Source organism: Leucopleurus acutus (assembly GCF_964270905.1).
Source record: "Leucopleurus acutus genome assembly, chromosome: 9".
Lineage (NCBI taxonomy): Eukaryota > Metazoa > Chordata > Mammalia > Artiodactyla > Delphinidae > Leucopleurus > Leucopleurus acutus.
The window spans coordinates 19547371-19559836 of record NC_139144.1 but is presented as its reverse complement, the minus strand read 5'-3'; the positions used below and the strand labels follow the sequence as shown (position 1 = coordinate 19559836).

At 41.0% G+C, this 12466-nt stretch overlaps 1 protein-coding gene across 2 annotated transcripts in view; it reads left to right on the top strand.

Annotated features, from left to right (window-relative positions):
- Positions 1-12466, top strand: part of PRKAR2B (protein kinase cAMP-dependent type II regulatory subunit beta) — a 108443-nt gene that overhangs the window by 81600 nt on the left and 14377 nt on the right. For both annotated transcript variants that reach the window (XM_082846738.1, XM_082846737.1), the window contains exons 5-6: positions 5105-5211; positions 8669-8822. In XM_082846738.1, coding sequence (XP_082702864.1) covers positions 5105-5211; positions 8669-8822 — 261 coding nt within the window. The remainder of the gene's footprint in view (positions 1-5104; positions 5212-8668; positions 8823-12466) is intronic.

Genomic DNA, 12466 nt, shown 5'->3' with positions numbered 1-12466 from the left:
CCTGCCGATGCAGGGGACACGGGTTCGTGCCCCGGTCCGGGAAGATCCCACGTGCCGCGGAGCGGCTGGGCCCGTGAGCCATGGCCACTGAGCCTGCGCGTCCGGAGCCTGTGCTCTGCAACGGGAGAGGCCACAGCAGTGAGAGGACCACGCACCGCAAAAAAAAAAAAAAAAAACAGTGTGTTACTGGCATAGGGATAGACATGCAGAACAATGGAATAGCGTTGAGAGTCGAGAAACAAACCCATACATCTATGGCCATTTGATTTCAACAAAAATGCCAAGATCATTCACTGGGGAAAGGATAGTCTTTTCAATAAATGGTGCTGGGACAACTGGGTATCCACACACAAAAGAACAAGGTTGGACTCCTACTTCACACCAAGTACAAGAATTAAGTCAAAATGGATCAAAGACCTAAATGTAAGCTGTAAAACTATAAAACTCTTAGAAGAGCTTTATAGAAGGGCCTCGTATTCAGAATATAGAAAGAACACTTAGAACTCAACCACAAAAGGACAGACAACCCAACTTTAAAATGTGCAGAGTTCTTGAATAATAGACATTTCTCTAGAGAAGATATACAGATAACCAATAAGCACCTGAAAAGATTCTCAGCATGGTTAGTCACTAGGGAAATACAAGTCAGAACCACAGTGAAATACCACTTCACCCCCACTAGGATGGGTATCGTTTTTTTAAAAAGGAAAATAACAGGTGTTGGCAAGGATGTGGAGAAATCGGAACCTGGTACATCGCTGGTGGTAAAGTAAAATGGTCCAAGCACTGTGGAAAACAGCCTGGCCGTTTCTCAAAAAGTTAAACATAGAATTACCATATGACTCAGCAATTTCACTCCCAGGTGTAGTTCCAAAAGAATTGAAACAGGTGTGCCAGTAAATACTTGTATACGAATGTTCATAGTCGCACTATTCACAATAGCCAAAAGGTGGAAAGAACCCAAGTGTCCATCGACAGGTGAATGGGTAAGTAAGTTGTGGTGTGTGTTCGTATATATATATATAGTGGAATATTATTCATCCATAAAAAGGAATGATGAAGTATGATATATGCTATAACATAGGTGAACCTTGAAAACATTATAATGAGTGAAGTAAGCCAGACACAAAAGATCATGTATTGTGTGATTCCATTATATGAACTATCCAGAATAGGTAAAACCATAGAGACAGAAAACATATTGGTGGCTGCCAGGGCCTAGTGGGGGGGAGAATGGGGAATGACTGCTTAATGGGCGCACGGTTTCCTTTTGCGGAAACGTTTTGAAAGTAGGTACAGGTGGTGGTTGCACAACTTTGTGGCCACTAGTCCACTTTAAAATGGTTAATTTTATGTGACATGAAATTTTACTTCATAAAAAATGTATATGTAATCCATCCGAACATGTTGATTTACTTTAGTTTTAATATTTAGTGGTTAGAACACACTTTAAGGATGAGTTTGGGATTAACATATACACACTACTATATATAAAATAGACAATCAACAAGGACCTATTATATAGCACAGGGAACTATATTCAATATCTTGTAATTACCTATAAGGGGAAAAAAATCTGAAATGTATGTGTATAAGTGTATCAGTTTGCTGTACACCTGAAACTGACACATTGTAAATTAACTGTACTTCAATTCTAAAAAATGGTTTAAAAAAATCAGCTGTTTACAGAATCGATCACTGAAGCACCTCCTCAAAATCCCTGGCTTCCAGAAAACAGTTTGAAAACCACTGAGCCCTTTTGACAGCATGTGGAAGGTGGTGAGCCTGTCTTGACAGGAACAGGGAGCTCATCTCTTTGCCCTGTCACTGCTAGAGAGCTGTCCTTCTAAGACAGGTCTTAACATTGTTCCAAAATCTCCAGAAACTTCCACCCAGCAGTCCCAGTCCTGGCCTCTGGAATCACCGACGACATCATTGTGGCTGCAGATAGCATGTGTTCGCTGAAGTTCCTCCTACATCAGGGTTTCAGATTTCCTGATTGCCCTTCTTTGAGTGTTCTCGTGCTTGTCAGCAACTCCAGTAAAAGATAGGGGTCTCAAAATCCATACTTTTTTTTTTTAATAGCTGCATAGCTTTCCAATGCATGGATGTATCAAACTTATTTATCCAGAGACCTGTAGATAAACTTGAGTTTTCAATTCTTTGCTATTACAATGCACATTTTGCAGTGAAAAATGCCCATGCACATGTCATTTCACAAATGTGTTATAGAATAACTTCCTAGACAAGGAATAGTGAGGTGACGGGTAGCGTGTTTGAAATGATACCGACTGTTGACAGTGCGCCCTCTGAGACCCGTTCCCATCAGCCGTCTGCCGGAGGAACCCTCCTTCCCACACCATCTCCACCAGTGTGTTAGTCTAACATTTTTATGTTTCTGAATCTGGCAGGTGAAAAAGGGTATCTCCTTTCAATTTTGATTTGCATTCCTCTTTATTTTGAAAGAAGTTGAACATCTTTTTGTGTTTTTAAGAGCCCCTTCCCCCTTTTCTGGAAGCTTTGCAGGTCAGATCTGTATCTTTGATGTTCTAAAACCACACTGTCGTGTGTGTGTGGAGGTTCTGGTCCTTGATTGTGCCGGGCCCTTGAGTGAGCCCTTTCAGTCTGAAAACTTACATCCTGTGGTTCTGGAAAATTCATTGCGTATTTCTTTGATGATTTTCTCCCCTTTGTTATCTCTAATATCACTTTGTCTGGAGCTTCTGTCTTTTCATCTGTCGCCTTTCTTTGAAGTTTTTATTTTAATTTACCTTCTTAGTTCTTTTACAAGAAAATTCTGTCATGGGGGGTACATGTCACACATTTGTCAAAACGCACCAGGGTGTACAGCACCGCACCAAGGGTGAACCCACATGTCAGCTGCGGACTTTGTGTGATAATGATGGCGGTGTAGGTTCATCACTTGTAATAAATGTACCTGCTGGTGGGGATGTTGACAGTGGGGGAGAGGCTGGGTGGAGGCAGGGGGTTTATGGAACTCTTTATGCTTTTCGCTCCATTTTGCTGTGAACCTAAAACTGCTCTCAAAAAACAAATATTTGAAAGGCAGAAAAAAATGTGGTAATCATGTTTTCAGTTTTCAACTTACCCATTTTTCTCTGATTGGCTCTTTTTCTAAATAGCCTGTTTTTCATCTCATGGAGATAACATTGTCTTGAACATCTCTGGGTATACAAAGTAGAACTTGCTGAAGGCTCATCACTGTTGTTGAATTTTCTAGCTCATTTGGTGTCACACTGCTGTTTATCTTAGTCTTGTAGGCTCCCAGAGGGGCCACGGAAGGCTGATGTGGAGCCCTGAATAAGCATGCCAGGGCTGTCCACCAGTGTCCTGCTGGTTGAGTGACAGGGGCCCAGCTGTTCACATGGGGGAACCCCTCATCCCAGCAAGTGAAGGTCCTTGTTCCAGGGCACCAATCTTCACAGTAGCTGTTCTAGTTCTCTCTTATTTATTTAGTTTCTCCCAAGAACCTGACTCTGATCTTTTGTCTGGGAAGAATTGGGGTTACTATTTGGTTGCCAGGTGTTCTGTGTTCAGGGTTGAGGCATTTGGAAGGAAGGTATCAACGGATCGTGGAGGCTTTTGAATCGGTCTACCTGTTTCAGCTGTGTCTCAGTCCCGTTCTGACCGGACCGGGTGTTTCCCAGTCTGGAGCCTCTGGAGCTCTGATAGGTGGTCAGTCCCTCCACACTGCAGGCCCACCTGCCCTTCTCTGGGCTGCATGCTCTCTCTGCCCCCATTTAACTTCCCTTTGCTCTAGAAATCTCCCCTCCAGTTTCCCCTTCCCATTCTCATGGTTGTGGAGTCGTACCTTGATAGTCTCTATGAAATGTTAATGGCGTCTCAAAAAGAAGAGAATCACACATGGTCTGTTCATGCTCTGATCCAGAATATTTTGTTTCTTCAACCTGTGTTTTCCACTTGCATCTTTTTCACCCTCTAATCTGTCTTCAGCTCCTTAATTTGTTTATAATACTAATTGATTTTGGCCTGGGAGTTACTTGAAGCCTTCTTATGACTTCTGACTTTCCTGTTACTGTGCACCATACTGTTTCTCCATATCCATTTGTTTTTAACTATTCAGACATTTTTGAATTGTTCCTGTATTTGTTCTGAGGAAAGATTTCTTTTGCCTCCTATTTATTCTCACTAGGTAAGGTTTATCCTTAAGCCTTGACAAGCACACTTTAGCAGAATAAAAATTTTTAAATAGTTGTTGACTGATAGGTTTGATGTTTCTGGCTTCAGTTTTAATAAATCTGTCCTAGGGTGGTATATGGTTGCTTCTTGAAGAGAACCTTAGTGACAAAAGATGGTGGTGGAATATTGGCTACAATCTTTTTTGGTTTTGCTTTTGTTGGTTTGGTTTCTATTTTGTTTTTAGTGCTAAACCAAGAAGGATTGGAGTCAGGATTTAAATTCACTAAATATTTAGGTAATCTCTATATAAATTCTAGTGATGACTAAAATAGGGAAGTGTTTTAAAAGTTTAGGTATCTTTAAAAGACATTTGCAGTAGTTCTTTATTAACTTGATCATTTTAGTTGCTAAGGTTATATTTCACAAGGTATATGATGGCTTGGTGGTTAATTTTTCATATTAAAGTAGTGATAGTTGCAAATATTCTGAAATAGGCTAATTATAATTACTTTTATTCAGGTACTGAATATGAGAGTAAATATATAATCATCTGGTTTGTATGTGGTGAGGAGGACTATTCTGTGTTTTTTTTTTTGCCGTACGCGGGCGTCTCACGGTTGTGGCCTCTCCCGTTGCAGAACACAGGCTCCGGACGCGCAGGCTCAGTGGCCACAGCTCACGGGCCCAGCCGCTCTGCGGCACGTGGGATGTTCCCGGACTGGGGCACGAACCCGTGTCCCCTGCATCGGCAGGCGGACTCCCAACCACTGCACCACCACGGAAGCCCTCTGTGTATTTTTTTTTGACAAGACTTAATGGCAATGATGATATTTCCATTTCTTTGAGCTTGTTCACAGAAGTATAAGCTAATTATGCTTCTTTAAATATAAAGCTAAACATGTTCTAGATAAACCAAGATTGTCTTTTCTTTTTTGAAAAATAGGAGCAGATGTCTCAAGTATTAGATGCCATGTTTGAAAAATTGGTCAAAGAAGGGGAACATGTAATTGATCAAGGTGATGATGGCGACAACTTTTATGTAATCGATAGGTAAGTTTTGTGTAACTTCACTGCTGAAAGGTAATGAACCTTTTGTGGAAATCTTGGTGGCTATTGTAACGCCTGACAGATTAATGTACGACAATTGCTCTTCCCTCCTTACCCTTATTCCTGTGTAACTGGCCCTACACACCTACAGTGAACCCATGCAGTGAAACCGTGCTACATCATGGAAAGAGGCATAGTGTATGGAAGAATGGTGACTTTTGGTTAATCTAGAAATCCGTCATTTACTGGGAGCCTCCTCATTTGTTAACTTCTAATGGAGAGGTAGTGATGCCTGTTACAGAGTTAGAGATGGCTGTTACTGTGAGAATAGCAGCATAATACAACATCTGGGATATTGAATCCATATAACTCAATCTGTTATTATGTTTTCTAAAAAGTTTCTTCTGTTATTACTTAATGAAGTAAAACATGCTAATGGTTTAAAAGATTCAGGTATTTCAGAGGGGCCTAAGGTGAAAAGTTAGTCTCTCTTCTTACTGCTTTAGCATCATCTAATCAGCAGAGTGAGTAATCGCGTGTCTTTCCAGAAATTGTTCATGCATTATCATATTTGTCTGTTAAAAACTCTGTAGAGAAGTTATTTAAGTGAGAAGGCCTGCATTTATATTGAAAATCTAATTTCAGAAAGTTTAAGTTGTGCTTGACTTCATCCAAGAGCAGTGTGCTTTTCAGATGTAGAGAACAAACGTATGGACACCATGCAGGGAAAGCGGGGTGGCTGGGGGGGATGAATTGGGAGATTGGGGTTGACATGTACACTCTGATGTGTATAAAATAGATAACTAATAAGAACCTGCTGTATCAAAAAATAAAATTAAAATCAGCTATAAAAAATTAAAATAACATTAAAAAAAAGAACAGTGTGCTTTTAGCAATACTTAGGTAACAACCCTAAGATGTAAAAGGTGTGCAGCCTGGACTGAGTCTTCATTTCTGCACTTCTGTAACATGGTGATGAGGTGTTGATGAGACGTTTGGATTCCCCAAGCACCCCACCACCACCAACGCCCGCCCTGTTTGCATGGAACACAAATCATCTCCCAGCCTGATTTGTCGGATTACATTTGCTTCTCTGGGCCAAGTTGTGTTCTACTCAGAGGCTCCGCAGAAAATCGCCCCCCCCCCCCGCCCCCGTCTGCTTAGCACTTGTTCCCTGATCTGGGCTCTGTGGGTGGTACCTTTCATGCATCAGTAGCACGTGCTCTCTGAGTCCCTCAGTCCCTCACCCCTAAGTCCGTGGTGACCCGGGAGAGCTGCACTAGCCAGGGCTGGGGCTAGACTCTATGATTTTAGAATTGTCCCACATGTAAATTAAAGTCATGATTCTTGTACCATTAACAGCTTTCATCAACGAAACACCTCAGAAATTCACTCAGCTGTTTAATCGTATTGAATCGTAGGGGTCTATGCGAACCCCAAAGGTAGTACAGGAATAATTTTCTTTTAGTAGGTATTTTGACTATAAAAACGCCTTACGTTTGTATATAGCACCTTCCCTTTTCAGTTAGATCCTCGTCACCCTTTCGACAGATGACAATTTTCAGGCCCACAGAAGTGATGCGCGTCGGCGAAGGTCACCCAGATGATGAGTGTGGAGCAGACCCAGCATCTGGGTCTCTTGGCCACTGTGTGTGCTCTTTTCGTGGCTCTGCCCTGCCCAGGGCTTCATGTTCTCGGGGGAGAAATCTATATGAAAATGCAGCACACGGTATTTTAGCAGATTTTTAGACTGATACGATTTCAACTGGACTAGTAGCTCGCTGTACTTCTCATCAACACGTTTGTTGTGTATTTTATCCTATTCAAAGTAGAAAACATAGAAAACAGTTTTCGTGCAAACGTGTAAAGAGTATAAATAGAAAAATTAATCTGTACTTGAAAAATAACTATTCATGAAACAAATTCTGGAGGGTATCCCTGAAACAGCCATTCTAGCTGTGAATTATATTAAAAGCCAGTTATTCTTATTCATGAATATCTTTTGTCTCTAATATCTTATGTGTTTGCTTTTGTGGTATCTATACTATTCATAATCCTTTCTTAACCTTAAAAGCACTCTCTGTTTTGTCTTTGCTAGAGTTTAGCCAACAAAATAAAGCCAAAGAATTTCTCCTGTCTGCCCTCACAGGTGTTTCAGCAAGCCTTGAAACCGTGTTCTCTGATAAGATACAGTACATGGAAAACCAGTTCTCCACAACAAGAATGCAGTTTCCAGAAATATAGGGTCTGGATAATATGCAGCGCAGTGACTGTTTTACTTGCCTAGAAGAAGAAACCCAATTAAAAGATAAGCACAGAAAGACTATAAAAAGACCAGGATCAGATATTTAGCCTGAATTTCTACCACTTTTAGATTGTGGGGTCAGTCTAACATGAAGGGCCAGATGGTATAAAGAGCCAGAGCGTAAATTTTGCAGGCTTTCTGGGCCATGAGGTCTATGTTGCAGCTACTCAGCTCTGCTGTCATAGCACAAGTCAGCTACAGAGAATGCAGAAGCCGCCGGTGTGTCTGTCTTTCCAATAAAACTTGATTTACAGAAGCAGGCAGCCAGTCTTGGGCCTCAGCTTGCCGGCCCCTCCTGTAGGTTATAAAGGACCCTGTAAGTACTGTACAGCAGTGTCTGACCAGATTGTTAGAGCTATATTCTGTTTAAAAATTATTTTCTTCTGATCTCAAAAGTAATACATATTCGTTTTAGAAACGAAAACTCTTTAATTACACAGTGAATGTCCCTAGAATCCTCCCCAATTCTTATACTCAGAGGTCACTGCAGTCAGCAGACTCACACACATTCCTTCAGGTGGTTGTCTTGGCATATTGCATTTGGTTGCAGTCTTAGTTACATTTTTATCATTTATTTCCATACCTTAAATATTTGTTGTTTAGTCTCATTTGCCCCAGACGATGAGACAACAGACACATGGATGGGCCTTACCCTCGTCCCGTCGATGCTCTCTTCTTCCTGCTTGTCTGGAACTGGTGGTGTCTTTTTCACATATTGATGCCCTTTTATTCCTTGTTGTCATTAGAGGGGAAAGGAAACTAAGAGCCCATCCTCAGCTGCCACCCTTGGGCGTGTCCTACGTCTCACGGAGGACCCCTCTTGCCTTACTGTGCCTGCGGAAGGCTCCCAGTGCACCCAGCCAGCTTCTTCCTGCTTCTCCCCGATGTAAAGACCTCTTCAAGGATGTAGAAGAAGCTGGGGGCAGTGGCGGATCTGGGAGGAAACTGAATGGCTGGGCCAGGGCACTATTCACCCTTCTAGACGTTTAAATTTTAACTGGGTGAATGTGTTATGATGTCCCAGCAATAAGACTAAGCAATAAATGATTTTTTTTTAAAAAAAAGAATGAGGTTGTATTTCCCAGGGCTCATGTTTCATCGTGATGAGATTTTACTTGAATTACTTTTACGTCTTCTTTTTCACATGTGCAACAGAGGAACATTTGATATCTACGTGAAATGTGATGGTGTTGGAAGGTGTGTTGGCAACTATGACAATCGTGGGAGTTTTGGCGAACTGGCCTTAATGTACAATACGCCCAGAGCAGCTACAATCACTGCTACCTCTCCCGGTGCTCTGTGGGGCTTGGTGAGTGAAGTATTTATTTGACCTGAATGTCATTTGTGAAAATCATTATGACAGAAGCCAGGTGGCTATAGTATTTTAGTTCTAATAGGTAGATTTATTTGGGATCATCATCAGTCATCAGGGAATTTATTAAGCAACTACTAGATGCTGAACTATTGGACACTAGGACTGTGCTGAGTTAAGTCTTCATGTTCTTTTCCCATATTGAGTCAGGAGTTTAACCTACTGGCCGTGGGAAAGACACTCAGATCCAAAATGTTCCTCTTTTACTCACTCTTAAAAACCAACCAGCCACACAAAGGCTTCAGTGCTCTTTTTTCAGATAGCTGTCTGTGGTAAATATCATCATCTGTGGTTCCCAGAGTGTGGGCCCCTGACCTGTAGCCTCTCTGTCACCTGGGAACTTGCTAGAAATGCAAATTGATGCCCCACTCACTGATTCAGGCCCGTTGACTCAGAAACTCTGGCGATGGGACCCAGCAGTCTATTTGAGCAAGCCCACTGGGTGATTCTCATGCATGCTTGGGAAACCACTATAAACTGAGTCTCTCCGTGCTGTGTAAATGGATTGGTAACAACTTTGCATTGCCAAGCGGCTATGTGGAGAAAAAATACTTGGTGCCTGTGCTTCTCACGTGGATGCACATCAGAATTTCTTGGAGGTGTTAAAAAAGAAAATTCTCTTACCTAGGCCCTACCACAGACAAACTTAATCAGACTCTCAGGGTTGGGACTCTCAGACCTGGGCTTTTAAAGAAAATTTCTTAACGGTGCTGTTTCTGCAAGACTTAAAAGTTGGTTTAAAGACGTTTGGGGGACTTCCCTGGCAGTCCAGTGGCCAAGACTCCATGCTCCCAGTGCAGAGGGCCCGGGTTCAATCCCTGGTCAGGGAACCAGATGCTGCATGCCACAACTAAGAGTTCGCATGCTGCAACTAAAGACCCCCGCACGCCGCAACTAAAGATCCCACATGCTGCAACGAAGGTCCCATGTGCCGCAACTAAGACCCGGCACAGCCAAGTAAATAAATATTTTTAAAAAAAAACATTTGGGTTGGGTGGGGGGGAGATTCTTTTCATAGATGATCTTAGGATGCAGAGTAGCCGACCCAAGTCAAGTTGATTCTGGACTGTGTTTAATCTGGTGCTTAGGGATCACCTGGGAATCCAGTTAAAATGCAGATTCAGATTCACCGGGTGATTCTGCATTTCTCACCAGCTCCCAGCAGACACCAGTGGCTGCCGGTGCCCAGAACACACTTTAAACAGCCCTGATTTAAAGGGAGTGTTGACAATACTTGTATTTCCTTTTAAAATTGTTGAAAACATCCCATCCTATAGTTTTGACATGCGTTTACTCGGTTATTTCTCTCAAATCCTTTTGTGGAAGGAGACGAGGTTGAAGTAACAGGAAGTTTGCTAACAATCTCCTTCCCAAGGACTGTAGCTTCAGAGAAGTTACACATTATTCAGTCACCACTCAGCCTTTGACTCCACCGTGGATCCAACTGATAAAAGTAGCTCTTGATCAGAGAAACGACATATTGTGCATTTCTTCTTATTAGACCCAGGCAGTTGCTGTTTACTTATTCAAAATGTGATGAGTCACTTTTTAAGTGGTGGAAGCAAAATTGGAATTGTTTCAGGTAGAAGGGAGCTGAAGTGTCTTAAGGGTTATCAAAGACTGGAATACCCAAAGCCAGCAAAATAAACACTCCAAACCCGAGCGGACTTGGCCCCTAGGAAGCATTTGCCTGCCCTCACAGCCTCGGGTCTCTATCTCTTTCATTAAGGAAGGTATCATTTAAAATTTAATCATCCTGATAGGGTTGCCAGCCAGGGTCAGACTGTCACATGGTAAGGAAGGCTTCTCCCTGCAGGTCCTTGGAACAAGGTCACACACTTAGGGGGTTGGCCCTTTGAATACTGAAAGTTCTCAGCCCTGGAAGTTACCTTAAACTAGGGACAAAGGCCCAGCATTTCCCAGTGTGTGTGATACTTACGTTCTCAGGTAGGATTAAGCATTTTCAGAGATTTTTTTACTAATCTGTACATGTTTCAAGCTTTATGAAAGTGGGCAGTTTGTGATGATCACCTTGGGGATGTGCCTAAGTGCAGTAGGTGTTTTTAAAAAATTATAATAATATAATCAATTAACACTTCGAACCTGCCTTCTTAGCAGCTCGCCTAACTAGCCCCCTTTCAGCAAAAGCTGAGTAGAAAAGAGATTTTGCTTTTAAGACCAACAGGTTGGAGCTCTGCCACATAAGTGCAGGTGTAAAGATAAGCAAATCTCAAGAGAAAAGTCCTTTGTAGAATAGTCTTAACTTTGTAAATGAGACTAGGTCACTGTTAGCCTTGGGGGATCAACTGATCTATAAGACCATGCTGGTGATTCAGAGGGGCAGTGATTGATTGAAATGACTAGAATGAAAACATTTGAAATGGGACTTTGTGGATTTTATTTACATGTCACAGTGGGTGTGAAGAGGTGGGCCACTAATAGAAAATTTTTCCTGAGATGTGTAGCTCATTACGGTTAATTTCTAAATTGCTAACCTACTTCTAGTCTTCTCTGTTTTGCAGTAAACTCTGTTCATAAAACGGTGTTGCATCTGGTTCCCAGACCTGATTATTTATCTGAATCACTCGGGGAGCTTTTACGAAATACAGATTATTGTAGAGTCCTATATGCAGAGATTTTGAGTCATTAAAGTCTGGGATGTTAGAATAAACCTTTTTTTAAAAAAACACAACAGCTGATTCTGATGCAGAACCAGACTTGGAAATTATTTCAATATTTTTACTAATTATCTTGAAATTTTTTCTCTTTTTAAAAAAATGATTAAGAGTACAACAAGTCCAAATTACAGCCCTTATAAAATTGTAGTAAACTAAATTGGAGAACAGGATGTTTAATTACCTAGAGACTTACATCCTCACTGGTACTTTTCTCCATTGTGTCAGTTCATTTAAATTCAGCCCTAATGTGTTGGCATAGTAATTTATTAATTAAAGAACATACCCCAATTAATTTTATTTTATATTAAGATGGTATAGTTATCAGTGTATGCCGAAGTAACATAATTCTAGGGGCTCTTAACTGAGAACTAAAATAATCTTTTGTAGGAATTTTTAAAATATAAAATTTGTAGGAAAACCATTTTTTGAGCCGTTACCTTTAAAGTTTTCTCTAGTTCCTTAATTCATTGTGGTATCTTTGAGGTTAAGTAGTATAAACATAGGGACATTTTAGAATGATGAGCATGATAAACACTGGAATCAGAGTCTACTCAAGAAAGTTGTAGTTTTTCTGTGCACCTTTTTAAAAAGGTGACAGAAACCCTAAAGTCAATAATTTTTCAGCATCTCTTTACATTGTACTTTCATGATTTAAAACCATTTTCTAATACTGGTTTTCATGTATTTTTTACCGCAACCCACAAGAAACACATTAGGAAATGTCACCACCAGTGCATGTGTGTGTGTGCCTTTGTGTATAACTGAAATAAATATATAACTCAACACTTTACTAAAAGGGATGCACACTCAGATTTCCTATTCTGTTTTTGTTTTTTTTTATATATATAAATGCTGATCATGGGTGAAGAGAGTCAAAAGGTACAAACTTTCAGTTATAAATAC